Below are 14,307 nucleotides of genomic sequence, written 5' to 3'. Positions count from 1 at the left end.
TATATTTGTTAAACTAGTTTTGTTAACTCAATCACCTGAATAACAAAAGAAGTTGCGTCACGTTACGGGGCCCAACCCAGGATAACGATCCGGATCTTTATCTGTTTATTTCAGAAGCGTAATACCGAAAGTAGGTTGTCTTTGATTACTCACAGTGAGCAGGTGACACAATCTGGGAAGGTTGTGACGAAAAAGAATGACTCATTGTCCTCTGTTTTCTTCTGTCAATAAATGAAGAACAACATATGGCATGAAAATATAATCTAAATTGTTTCAACCCTTTTAAGTCCTCCTATTTAGCAGTATTTTAACATTTAATACATTTTTCATAACATACAATAATGTATGCAAATAAAGGTGTTTATGTATTTGTCAACAACTATTACACCTCCTGTGCAGGCACTCATAAGTAGAGTCTGGTGTATTAACAGATACAAAATGAAAACATAGTAAAATACAGTTGTAATAATTTTATGTGCCTTTTTATAGGAAAAGTCTTAATTGCAGACAAATGCAGTAATAAACACTTAATGTCCATATATATATATATATATATATATATATATAAAATTACCTAACTACCTAGTTCAATCAGTATCGCAGTAATTTAACTGTATTGTGTGTACTCTTCCTGTGGTACAAATATTCAAGAGCCAAAAGATGATGAGCACATATAAGGCAATCAAAGAATTCAGTTTGTTGTCAACATGACAAATCAAATTCCTTGTTATGGAGCATCTTCTCTCGACATTGTCAGATAGGAGACTTTGCAGACGAACACACACACACACACACACTTTGTTTCTTGGAGCAGCGTTGTCGCCACTTTAGACTGCATAATGAAAATACTGCCAGGAAATGGAGCATGTCGTTTTATAGCTTCCTTCTCCATCCTCAAGCTTCAGGTGAAATGTGTGGGTTGTAAGAAGTGTTGTACGGTGATGTTGCTCATCACCACTATCTCAGTGGAACATTGATTCTATGTAAACAGCTTTGAGTCAGCGCATTTGACAGCTGTCCAAACAGGTCAGAGGGATCATCTTTACCGGTTCTTCGCTTTTTGACCTGCTGGCTCTATTGACTGTGTACGGATGTCTTAAACTGTGCACTCTGAGATATGAGTTTACTGTTTTCTATTAAATCTGGCCTGTCCGTCTGTCCCGGTCAGGTTATAATCTGATGATCAGTCATGAGGCTGGACAAATGGGTTAGCAGGAGAGGACAGTAGCTTCATGTGATGGCTAGATTACGAAGTGTTTATTAAACGTTTATAAAGTGTGTTTTCACTCTAATTCATCTAAAACATAGTGTGTCAGTGGAACCGGTGTGTGGCGCCCTTTTGTAGTCTGTATCAAAACGTTTACATGATCTCTTAAAAATCCACCGTACATAACAATATAAACACAAAGCACATGTAAACACAAATAAATATGACCCTGAATCATCTAATAATAATCAATATCTTATGTAAAGAGTCAATCAGGGCATAGTGCTAGTCAAGTCTAATAAACCTACTTGTTAAAGTTTTTGCGAGTTGTAAGCAACTCCCTGTTGAAGCTAGAGAATGTTAACATCAACATGGCAAGTTCTCCGTAGATGAGGTGGAACACAGACATCAGACCATCTCCGTTGACCTGTATAAGGAGACGACACGCCAGTGACTAATAATAATGTGCACAAGAATTAAGTAATTAAGTAATAAGTATTACACAGAATTGTCACTTTGACTGTTTGCATTTGGTTGTGTGTTCTTTGGTTGCCATGGTCTTGGTGATCAGTAACACAGTTGTTTACTGCCATTACTTAAGCACACATCATTTTAGCGCCTACCACAGAATTCTGTGTGACAGCCTTGCGGTTTGAGACACTCGGGTTGTTGCCCTCCTCTCTCCCCAGCCACACAAATTGGTAATTGGCTACGTCACTGTCTCAGATGTGCTGTTTGGTAGCTTGGCAGGCTATTTAGGTCAAAGGGGAGGCCGTTCTTACCCCTCGCTTTGTGATGCCTGCTCCATGCGACGTTTGGCTGCTGCTAACAATACATTACAGTACAAACAATACATCTTGGGCATTATAAATAGCATTACATAATCCCGCTTTGCTCACGTGATCTCGACCGGGAGCTAATTTAGGGTAACATTGGAAGAGAGTATGTGACTAACAGCGCCTATTGTCTGGGCCCATCCATACATCATTTTTGGAATCTGCCCCTGATGAGATCCCAACACTTAAGCTCTGCAGGGGTAGTCAATGATTGCAACATTTTAGGATTATAAGTGAGAGATTTCTCTGCAGGCACACCCAGCATACGTTTCGTTTGCTGAAATGAGTAACCTGAAAGCGCCACTTGCTCAGTCGCAGCTTCTGCTGATGCATTTCCTGTTGAGATGTTGTCAGAACTGTGTGCAGACCCATTCAAAGGAAACGACACGGTTATAAGGTTCTGCATCTGCTGGTGTAGGAAACAAAGTGGCAGGATTAATGGTAGTACATCATTTCACAGTAAGGTTAGGCAATCTAATAAGGTTGTGTGATAGCACAGCCAGCGCTGTGCAGAGAGGTGTGATGTTATCTGTGTGTTCAGGGTATGTGTAACTGCATGAGGAACCCTCAATGTGTGAGGAAGGCCAGCTTCAACAGGGTCTAGTCTAGTAGTGAATTTGCAACAGGTCTTTGTTGTCCCCCCATGTTCCTGAGTCAAAACTGATGTCTTTTTGGTCAACGTATTGCTTAAACTGTGTGTCACGTTTAGGGAGTCCAAGTGTCGGGGCTGACAGTAATGCACTCTTTAAGTCATTAAATCGGAGTCACTCCGGGTCAGTTTGTTATGCGCAGAAAGATGTTTTCCATGAATCATGCAAGAGAGGGGTGCCTCTCTTTCTGAGTAGTTTGGGATCCACTCTCTATACTATGACGTCATTCCTAAAAAGCTCATCATTTGTTTCTTAGTTTGTGGTTTAGGCATAGTTTGAATTGCCTGTATCCTCTTGGGAGAGATGGTTTTGCCCTCTGCTGTGATCACATGTCCCAGATATGAAACTTTAGGGAAAGCAAATTGCAATTTGGACAGGCTAGCCTTGTGACCATATGCAGCCAAACATTTAAGTACGACAACTGTATCTAATTTGCATACTGTATCTAATTTGCATGCTTTTTCTGTGGGGCTGCAAATCATGATGTCATCAACAAGGCAGAACCATTTGGTCAGTGTTAATCAGCCAGATTGTGTCTCCAGGCACTGTTAAACACACCAGGGTTTACTGAATATATCTCTGGGGACACCGGGTCCAGGTATAGCCTCTTCCTGTAAATAAGAAGGCAAACCAAAACTGAATGTCTTTGTGCGCAGGTATGAAGAAAAATGCATTGGCCAAGTCGACGACGGAAAAATAGATTGTGTGGAGACAGAATGGTGTGTGGATTAGAAACTAACTATTAAGAATTACTAGTTACTTACAGATTTGTTTTAAATCTTCCTTATTTGAACTCGGTGCTATCTCAGCTGCAAAATGATACCAAATAGTTTGATATGAATCACTGAATACAACCTAATCAATTAAAGATTAAATGAATCAAACAATGATGTAGATATACATGTGTACCTATGTACCTATTCATCCTGCAGAATAAATGAATGCATAACATTAATCTCAAAAGTACAGCACAAATTCGAGTCTTGGGTTAGAGACACGGGGGTCTCCCCCGTTGGTCTGAGAGATGTGGATTGTATCACAGTTGCCCTAACTATGCATAACTTTTAGAAACTCAGACGTTTTAATATATATGTATATATAAAATATAGGGACTTACTACGACTAGTCCTAGAATATCAAGTAAAGGATTCTTTAAGTTGTTCATTACAATTTGATGCTCTCTGTGTCCTCAGGAATGTCAAGATCGTAAAGCGAACACGAAGATGGGGTCATAAAACATTGTAGTCTCAACCGTAACGATTAAGTGTCTTATCTGCTCCGAGTGTGCCCAGACACACGGTAACGTGAGTGTTCAACCATTAAGTGACCTTTAGGTTAGAGCAGTTCCTGAAAGAAGTGTATTAGTTCAGATTGTGTCATAGACATTTCAGTTTATAATGTCTGTAGGTGTCCGCTTCACCACCCTTCAATAAAGACTCAAAAACGGGTGTAATGTCATCACTAGCATCTCGTTTGAGAGGATATTGTTTCATGCATGGACCATGATGTCATATTTATGCGCAGACCGTAGAGAGGAGGGCACCTTGGACAGCTCAGCCGTGTTGACAGATGGAACATTTGAAACCATGGTGTGTGTGTGGGTGTGAATGTTCAGCAGATATAAGTTGAGTGACTCGTTTTACTGTTGATATTGATGGACATCTTGTTTTGTATACATCACCCTGTTTACTGTACAGCGTTCTAGGATCCTCCTTCTCATGAGCCAGCGGTCTTGTAATATCTGCCACACTTCCTCTGTCTTTTCCTCCACGCCCTCTGCCTCTGTCTCCTGGTCTGCCTGTAATAGCCCGATACATTGTCAGCTGGGGCATTCTCGAGTTTGCGCTGACGAGACTTAATCTTTGTTTGTTCTGTTGTTGAACTGCTCCTCAGTGTGTTCAGCGTGTTGCAGTATGATTTCGAGGTCTGCAGTCTTCCATGTCACCCAACTCGCTTTGGTTTTGGTGTGATGTTTGCCAGGCTCATGGATGGAGGAAAAGCTGTCCTACAGAGTTCTATCAGGGCTGTTTTCGGCATCACCATGGTACTATTTAACACACTGCAGGTTGATTACAGCTGGTGTGAATGACGTAGATATTTTATGATAATCATGTTTGAGCATTTCAATCATTAGTCGTCTTTATTTATATATTTGATATTTTAAATTTAGAAAATAAACTCCACTTTAGAGTGAGCAATTCATGCTTCACCTTTAACAAGACTATAAGTATTCCTTTAGAATAATTAATTAGCACTATCTATTTAAGACCTATGAGAGTAGTCTGAGGAAATGAACATAGACAGGAATGGAAGAACATGTCATTTAAAAAGAGCAATAAGAAGAAAACATCATCTCAACATACAGCCTCAGTTAGCCCTTTGTCTCGTCACTTCAAAATCCTTAAATCAACTTTGTTTCCTAAACCCGCCTCCCCCTATATTTACAACTACTTAAGGAGACTTGGAAGGGCACCAATGAGATTAAACGGATGAAGTCCTTTGCTCATCCTTGATCTCCTTGTCTGATGAATCAATGCACATATGTTGTCTGCACAGTGCAACAGTTGGAGAGGGGAATCTCCACCTGGCTCTCTGGACTACAATCTCAGCCACAACTGAGACAGAAAAAACAGGAAGAGCTTCTATTCACGGGGATCTCAGTTCCCGCAGGATCAAACACCGTCTTTCTGATGTTGATGTAATCCTTTTCTTGGAGTGTTTCCTGTTCTGCTTTTTTTCCCTATTGTTTCTTTGGCTTCCTGCCTTGAATGACCGTCATGACTTCAGAGAAGGCCAAACTGCAGAGATGTTTTCAAAACCGTCGCTCGACTATCAACTGTCTATCAAACAGTGCAAAGGACAACAAAACATTTCCTTTTTCTCAGGAGAAAAGAGTTAAAGCATGGACATCTCTGGAGATTCTGGACAGTCCTGACATCAAAGCAGAGGAGAGACCCAAAGAACAACAGTGCATCAGTGTTAACGTTGGAGGGAAAGTGTTTCACATCCCCAAACAGTGTGCCGTTAACTATCCTAACACCCGGATAGGCTCATTGGCCCTCTGCAGGGACACCGCAAAACTCCTCACGCTGTGCGACGATTATTCTGTACGTAAAAACGAGTTCTTCTTTGACCGTGACCCTGCCTTTTTTCACCACATCTGCCATTTCTATGCAAGTGGAGTGCTGTGGGTCATACGGGAAATGTGCCCCATCAACTTCGAGGAAGAGATTGCATACTGGGGCCTGAGCTTGAAGGACACCCAGCGCTGCTGCTGGATGATGTTCGAGGAGAAGCTGGACGAGGTGAAAGACTACCTGAAGGTGGAGCAGGAGCTGAAGGCAGAGATAGAGGTAAAGTATGACGAAGAGTGTTTCAAGGACATGGTCTTTGGGAATATGCGCAAGACTCTGTGGGACCTTGTGGAGAATCCGTACTCCTCGACTCTGGCGAAAGCTTTCACTGTGCTCTCCAACCTTTTTGTGCTCTTCTCCATCGTCGCAATGAGTCTCAACACTGTTGAGGAACTTAAAGAGTATAAAATCAACGGTAAAACGTACATGGAATGGGTGGAGATCATCACCATTGTGTTCTTCACCTTTGAATATTTAATTCGCCTTGTCACCACTCCTGACATGATAATGTTTTTGAAGAGTGGACTCAACTTCGTGGACATGGTGGCAGTCGTACCTTATTTCATCCAGATCATCTTTGAAGTCTTGACTGACACTGATAACGCGAATGCACAGGAAGACCTCAGGGCCATGGCCCAGGTCAGCAAGCTCAGCCACGTCCTCAAAGTCCTCAAGCTGCTGCGAATCTTTCGGATCTTGAAGCTGGCTCGACACTCCACTGGAATGAGAGCGTTTGGGTTCACCCTGCGGCAGTGTTACCAGCAGGCCTCTTGCATTTTTCTCTTCATTGCCATGGGAATCTTCACTTTCTCTGCGCTCCTCCATTCAGCCGAGAGGGAAACCGAGGGATCTCCCATCAGCAGTATTCCATATGCCTGGTGGTGGGCTGCAGTGAGTATAGCTGGGAAACTTTCATAATAATATTTGTTTTCCAATATGACATCACAGCAGTTTGTTTCACTGGTTACAAGCTCTTATATCTCATACTAGCTGCAGAAGTTATTTGGTTGAAAATAAAACCTGTAGGCCCTTGCACAGAAAATACATGTTTTAAATTTCAAAAGATCGAATCCACTCCATCGTCAGGCCCAAAACTCTCAGATGCCGTATTTTATATTTGGTTGAACTAGAAATGCTCTTTTTTTCTCAAGAGCGTCTCAAGATAAACCACACGCTTAAAAAATACCATTTATGTTATTTATGTTGCTCGCTGACTGTGATGTGGCCATGTGTTTTCAACAAATACAACTGACAGTGTGAGTGGGAAGCCAGTGAGGGATCTGAGGCCCGTTTCACCAAAGTTGCAACATGCATGCAATTTCTTCTTAGGTTCATTTTGACATGTTTTCATGCAGGGGCAATCTGAGTGTAAGCAGTTCTCGTTACTTTCTTTTGTGAAACAGGCCTCAAGGCTGTGTTGCTGCTGCACTTGTGACTTCTGTTTTGTTGGGGTGCCTATGGAGGGACATAAGAATATAAGGAACCTTAGGTAGTTGTCAAGTGTTTAGCAGTTGGTGGCACCATGTGTCATGGAGATAGCACGTCTGTGGAGTTAGCAGTGGAATTTTCATCAGAGTAAAAGACTATAAACATTTTGTAGTCTCATTTAGCCACTTAAAAACCACCCTTTTAAGACATTTAAAAGCTCCAAAATCCACGAGAGGGGTATATACTTACATATGTTATATCATAGGACAAAACGTTAAATTCTCTTAAACTTGTGTTAACCTCAGACCGTACAGACATCTAACCAAAATCCATTGACTTTGAAACCAGGGAACCGGATGTGCAAAAATGCTAATTAATCTCCAGGTTTTATGATTAATTCCTGAACCAGTCTATAAACTTCAACTTTATTATTATTTATTGTTAGACCTGACAATAAAGTGGTTTTGTTATGTTGGTTATTCTACTCTACACAAGTGTGGCTGGAGTTTTTACCTTTTAACACTTTAACCCCCACTTGTCCCCATAGTGGCACAATTTATCAACAGGGCAAAATTAAGACTAAACCAGTAGCATGGAAATGTAATCACCGAGACCCCCTCTCTTGCTCTGTGGTGGAGAAGGAAAGTTAAAGACAATGATTAGCAATATTTCAAACCAATTTGCACATGTCTTACAGGCTGATTACTGGTAAATCCTGCTGTTCCTAATTGTTCTGTGTCTCAACAAAAAACATGTCCATGTCTTGCCCATTTGAAACTTTAGATAGGAGTGATAAGATAAGATAAGATAATCCTTTATTAGTCCTGCAGTGGGGACATTTACAGGATCACAGCAGCAAAGTGGACATGCAAACAAGGTACATGGTAAAAAACAAGAGCAACAAGTAATATAAATAAGTAATAAACAGTAAAGAATATCAACTAAGTAAAAAAGTACAAAATCCACAATGAATAAAAATAAAAATAAAAATAGAAATAATAAAAATAAATGATTGCACCAATTCTTTACAAATTTTAGTAATTTTTAGTAGCCTGGTTGTACAGAATGCAGTCTCAGAAAGTTCTCATCTTTGAATGTTTCACAAAGGAACAACAGCTGATGTGCGCTGTTAACATCGGCTCGCTTTGCATGAACATGATGTTTCGTTCAGAACAGAACAAGTGAACTTGATTTGATTCCGCCACTTCCCCCAATTGATAAATAAATCCTACCAGTTACGCCTGTTTAGCAGCATTTTAACTGTAAAGTGTCGACTATATGGAGATAAGAAATGTTCTCATCAGTTGGCGGAGCCTCTGTTGTTGTGCCACCAGGGTCCTGTATTACAATTAAATTCTCTTTTAGCTTATTGTTCTAATTATTATGAAGAATCATATCATATTCAAGAAAATGTTTATGAAAACTGAATAACATGGGACTGTTCACTTTTCTCTTTTAGGTCAGCATCTCCACTGTGGGCTACGGGGATGTGGTACCTGTAACTATTGTGGGCCGCATTGTGGCCTTTGGCTGCATCTCATTTGGTATCATCCTCAATGGTATGCCGATCTCTTTCCTTTTTAACAAGTTCTCTGATTACTACGCCAAGCTAAAAGCAGAGGAGTACAACATTAAGTCACTGGAGCGACGCTTTCAGCTAAAGAGGCGTCTCCAACACAGGATGGGCATGTGTTTTCATTACTCGGAGGAAGACAATAGCAGAGACAGTAGCTGCAACTGCCCACGCTGAGTGAAACTTAAAATGATCTTTTATGGGGGGGTTGTTAAGTGGAAACTTGTTGCTTGGTAAACATGAAACTTCTCCAGTTTACCATACATGAAAAATGTGATAGGTAGAGTTGAATATATCTGACAGTGAATGAAAGTAAAAAGAGGATGTGGGTGAGAAAGAAGAAAGGGGGGCCGAAGTGAGGGTTACTTTGCAAATTGTTCATAGATGCAGATAGCTGAGTAGCACAGAAGTAAGGTTTGAACGAAAACATGATGATTTTAAGCCATTTTAATTGCAGTCTCTATCCAAATAACTTATGGTACCATAAAAGAAAGTTGAGTGTCTGTACAGGGCCCAAGGTTTTTAACACAATCAAGTTGTGCATAAGTTGCATCCACATTGACTCTTCACTCGACTTGAACTTAAAGCTTGCGAATTGTAAACGATGAGTCCCTGTAAATGAAAAGACTCCTCGCTGAGGTGAAAGATTCACATGTCCTAAAACTGTAAAACGCTGTATGGTGTATCAGGTGATAAATATACACTGTTGTTTCCTATCGATGTCATATATGTCAAGTGATCACAATAAAAGCAGACTGACAAACAACTTTGTGTAACAGCATCTAAAATGTAAAATTGGAATGAGGAAATGTTGACATTATTTATTCTGACTGTAATAAGATACTATATAGGCCTCTACTAAAAATAGTTAAAGCCAAAGTTCCACATTTTGGGAAATGTGCTTATTTGCTTCCTAGCGCAGAGTTAGATGAGAAGATCAATACCAATCTTGTATCCATCCAGTGAGAATGAAGCTACAGTACCCAGTTAGCTTAGCCAGCTAGCTTCTCATTGGATCCTGTCTTTGTGCTAAGCTAACCAGCTGATGTGGCCCTTGATTTATTGTACAGGTAAGGTTGGTATCCTCTCATATCCTCCAAGAAAATGAAATGTTTTGCCAAAATGTTGTGGCTAGTAAACTTACAATATAGTATATGTTTTCAGCCACGTGGGGGACAGATCAACAAGCTGTAAACACAAAAACAATTCCTATTCAAACAACCAGCCGACACAGAATAACATTAGCATTCTTTTAAAGTTGTCAGTCCAATAAACTCCGATCTCTTGGTTTTGATGGAAATATTTGCTGCGAAATCAGAAAGTTGCCAATGTCTGTTGTATTTCCGTCATGTTGTGCTGGGCCAATAGAACTGTCCGCATCTAAAAATGCTGCTAATGAGAGCGTTATGATAAAATTAAAACAGTAAAGTAGTGGGTAATAGAAACTATAAACTAACCTATGAGCTAGAACAATGGTTCTCAATGGGTCTGGCTGCGGGACCCACCATCACCCTTTAATGACAAGCCGCGACCCAAATTTTCAACTTCTCAAATTGATTTAATGAAAAGATGGTGCAGTTCGAACCTGAGCTGAAAATGTCCTCTGCAGTCGTAGTAGTAGGGAGCTCACTTGTGCAGAGAAGTTGTTCCTGTCAGTCCCCGTCCCACACATGTTTCATGTAAATGACTAAAACTGCTTTGTTTGTTATGTCTGTAGATTTGTCCATTTGTAATGCAAAATGACCACTTGCCTAAATTCGAGCTGTGGTCTGTTGTTTGATGTCATCCGACATGTCTTCGTTTCGCCTACTTATAGTGTCATTTGACAGAGGTATAGTTTTCAGTTTATCCGCTGCGAATTGAGCCAACAAATGCCGCTTCATTTTTGAAGGCTTCATACTTTCTTGTGCCAGGACCTCGCTGCACAAAACACACTGAGGTTTTTGCCCTCTTTTGTCCTCAATGTAAGCAAATCCATATCTCATGTAGTCGGTGTCGTACTTGCATTTAACCATGCTCAATTAGCATATGAAAACAAACTTTATGGGTGTTCTTCTATACCAGGGGTATTCAAGTAAATTTCCAAAAGGTCCAGATTGAGAAAATCGCCGCGTGCAAAGGTATACATTACAATAATATCTAATTTGCACTATTTAGTGCACTATTTAGTCTAGTTGTTGTAACATCTCTGTGTAGTAAACAACTGTCAAATCAAATAAAGAAAGTACACATCAATTATATTTTAACAATTATTATTCTCAGTTTTCAAATATAACTGGATGGATTATAAATAATACATATAAATACCTAAATAAATATTCTTCTAATTTCAAGTAAAATAATAGCTGGATTAAAGAATAAATTACATAACAGAATTCATTTTAGAAAAATGTATTTCCCTGAATTGCCCTGCTGCTTTAAATTCAGTTCATTCAGGGTGAAGTGAAAAAGCCACAATATTATATTTTTCTCATCTTCTAATAAGAGAAATTAGTTTGCAACAACTTTATCTGTGGTTATTAAACCACTTGTTTCAGCTCTATTCCTCTTAACATCATTGATTGAATTAATGTTAGGTTTCTGATCATATTGGACTCCTGAGTTTTTTTCTTTCTTCATTTCAGATGTGAGTGAGTATATATATATGACTCCATATGAGTTTTTTTACGGTGAAGCTACCTTAATTGACTTTTACGGTATCTTACCGTATACTGTATTACGTTATGTGATAGTAGGATAACTGGGTTTTACGGTGATTTTACGGTGTATGCCAGAATGTTAACAGTTATTTACAAAGGGTTATACAACCCGCTACTTTTGCATTTAATTCCCAACAAATAAAGAAATAACAATAGACATTCAATACATAATTGTTACAGTTTAATACATGTTCTCAAGACAAATAATGAAGGGACATTTGTATTACATAACAAAACTCACAATGCACTGCATGTTTAGAAGAAAACAAATAAAATCATAACTTAACTGAACTCATGAGGATAACCTGAGACCAGCAACGCCGAGATCGAAAAGTGGCCGATGGTATGTAGGAAAAATTCACTCGAGCCGTGGTAACAATCATTAAACAGGACATTTATTCTTTGCAAAGAAGGAGACAGAGTTGATTCACATACAGTATACATGGATCAAGGCTGCTCAGAGGTCTGACTCTGAGCTTCGGATATTTATACCACGTAAACAATAGTGTCACAGGCTATCTACGTCACGAAAGCATAACACACACGAATTGCCTTCATTCAGCATATTCTAAGTATCTAGATTCTAGACACTTTAACAATTCGTTCTAGTACAAAGGTCACTTTTATAATCAGAAGACGCCATGAAGTATTGACGCTGTCTACAACTTTATTTACCATTACAAGCAGTGCTGAGTGTTCTTTCGGATAGACTAAACAGCTGTGGTGCTTAATGTCAGAGGAAGTTCACACAACAAGGACACATAAGGACACCAAGCTTTGTAAGCACACATAATCATTAGTCATTTAGATTTTCCCCAACACAGTGGTAGGTACCTATCCCTGGAGTGGTATGTTGTTCAGCGGTAAGTACCTATCCCTGGAGTGGTATGTTGTTCAGCGGTAAGTACCTATCCCTGGAGTGGTATGCTGTTGTTGTTCAGTGGTAGGTAGCTATCCCTGGAGTGGTATGCTGCTTGTTCAGTGGTAGGTACCTATCCCAGGAGTGGTATGCTGTTGTTGTTCAGTGGTAGGTAGCTATCCCTGGAGTGGTATGCTGCTTGTTCAGTGGTAGGTACCTATCCGAAGAGTGAATGTATTATTATACCGTTGTGGTTCTGATATGTTCTCAGGTATAGTTGTTGAAGGTCAGGCCTTGAGATACAAACGTATTATTAGTTTGGTTATCTTTACCAAAAGGATTGAATATAAACTGTTGTTTAATAGTGCTGTCGAATAACATGCATATTCAAATCACTTTTCTCTGCTGTGTCTCCTCTTCTTCGGCCTAAAAGTCCCCAGGGTGCATGAGCACCATTTTATAGTTCCGAGAGGTACCATGTGTTAATTAGTAGAGGGGTGGTAGCGAAATTGAATTCCCTGTTGAGACCTTATATGATCTCTATTGTGATGTGTAACAACAATAGAGATCATACAGATAATTTACATTGGGATGTTAGGGATCCATTTTAATGTAATTGTGATAGTTTAGGTAATTGTGTTGTCAGGTAAGGGGCCTAGTTACCTATCCTGTAGTGGGGTTGAGGTCCTCGTTAGTGGCAGGCTATATAATGCTGCCATATTAAATCTAGTCTGTTGCTGCCAGGACCACATGCTGCCCGTGGTCCAACATGTAAAGAGCTGGTCCATGTCTTTGTTGTTTTTAAATAAACACCTGGTTGGTTTGCACATAATCTCTGTGTCAGTCCTCCTGCTTCTAAAGTCCAGCCGCCGTGTGGCCAGCCTAACAATCTTCCAGGACTTTTTCTGAAACCAAGTCTTGATGGACTTTGAGGTATGCTTGGGATCATTCTCTTGTTGGAAGGTCCAATGACGCCCAAGCTTCAGCTTCCTCACAGTCGGCATGACATTGTCTCCCAGGATTTCCTGATAGTTGATTGAATCCATCTTGCCCTCCACACGCTGCAGGTTTCCAGTGCCAGAAGAAGCAAAGCAGCCCCAGATCATCACCGAGCCACCGCCATGCTTCACTGTAGGAAGGGTGTTCTTCTCAGCATAGGCTTTATTCTTCCTCCTCCAGACATACCAAACATATAAAAGTTCCAGTTTTGTTTCATCGTTCCACAGAACAGAATCCCAAAAATTCTGTAGCTTATTCATATGGTTTTGAGCATATTGGAGCCGACATTTCTTGTGCTTTTGGGTCAGTAGTGGTTTACGAGTTTGGGCATGGAGACCTTCAGCGTTTAGTATGCGCCTTACTGTGGAAACTGAAACCTCAGTGCCTGCTGCCACCAAGTCTTGCTGCAGGTCTTTTGCAGTCACTCAAGGGTTTTTGGCCACCTGCCACCTCAGAAATCTGGTGGCAGCTGTTGAAAGCTTCCTTTTCTGCCACGTCCAGGTAGTGTAGCCAGTGTAACTTTAACTTTGAACTTGCAAACTATGCTTCCATCGGTATCTCTAGGAACATTCAGTGCCTTTTCTATTTTTTCGTGTCCTTTTCCTTGTTTGTGCAAGGCAATGATCTCTTTTTGGACAATTCTCTTGACTTACCCATATTTCTAATATGCAATCAAACGTCACTGCCAGTCCAGGTATTTGATGTGTTCTATCTCAAGCACACCTGATGCAACTAATGAGGCCCTTAATTAGTTGAATCAGGTTTGCATCAGGTCATAACAGCAAAAGGGTGCTCTACTAATTACTGAAGATGCTTGTCATGAAGGGGTTGAATAATTTTGAGACTGCAGATGTCATTAAAAGTGCCATTTTGTGTTTAATTTGGGGAAACCACTTGTAGTATTAGTTGTGCTGAGCTATTT

General features: G+C 40.2%; 1 protein-coding gene across 1 annotated transcript; it reads left to right on the top strand.

Moving 5' to 3' along the window:
* Window positions 1-5,470: 5,470 nt before the first annotated feature.
* LOC306694864 (potassium voltage-gated channel subfamily V member 2-like) lies at window positions 5,471-9,005 on the top strand (the record flags this gene model as incomplete). The annotated part of the gene is made up of 2 exons (XM_079157904.1): window positions 5,471-6,718; window positions 8,715-9,005. 2 exons carry the CDS (start codon window positions 5,471-5,473, stop codon window positions 9,003-9,005), a joined length of 1,539 nt encoding a protein of 512 aa, XP_079014030.1.
* Window positions 9,006-14,307: the final 5,302 nt, after the last annotated feature.

Source organism: Pholis gunnellus (genome assembly GCF_910591455.1).
Source record: "Pholis gunnellus genome assembly, chromosome: 4".
Taxonomy (NCBI): Eukaryota; Metazoa; Chordata; class Actinopteri; order Perciformes; family Pholidae; genus Pholis; species Pholis gunnellus.
This window is presented reverse-complemented; position numbering and strand designations above follow the sequence as displayed.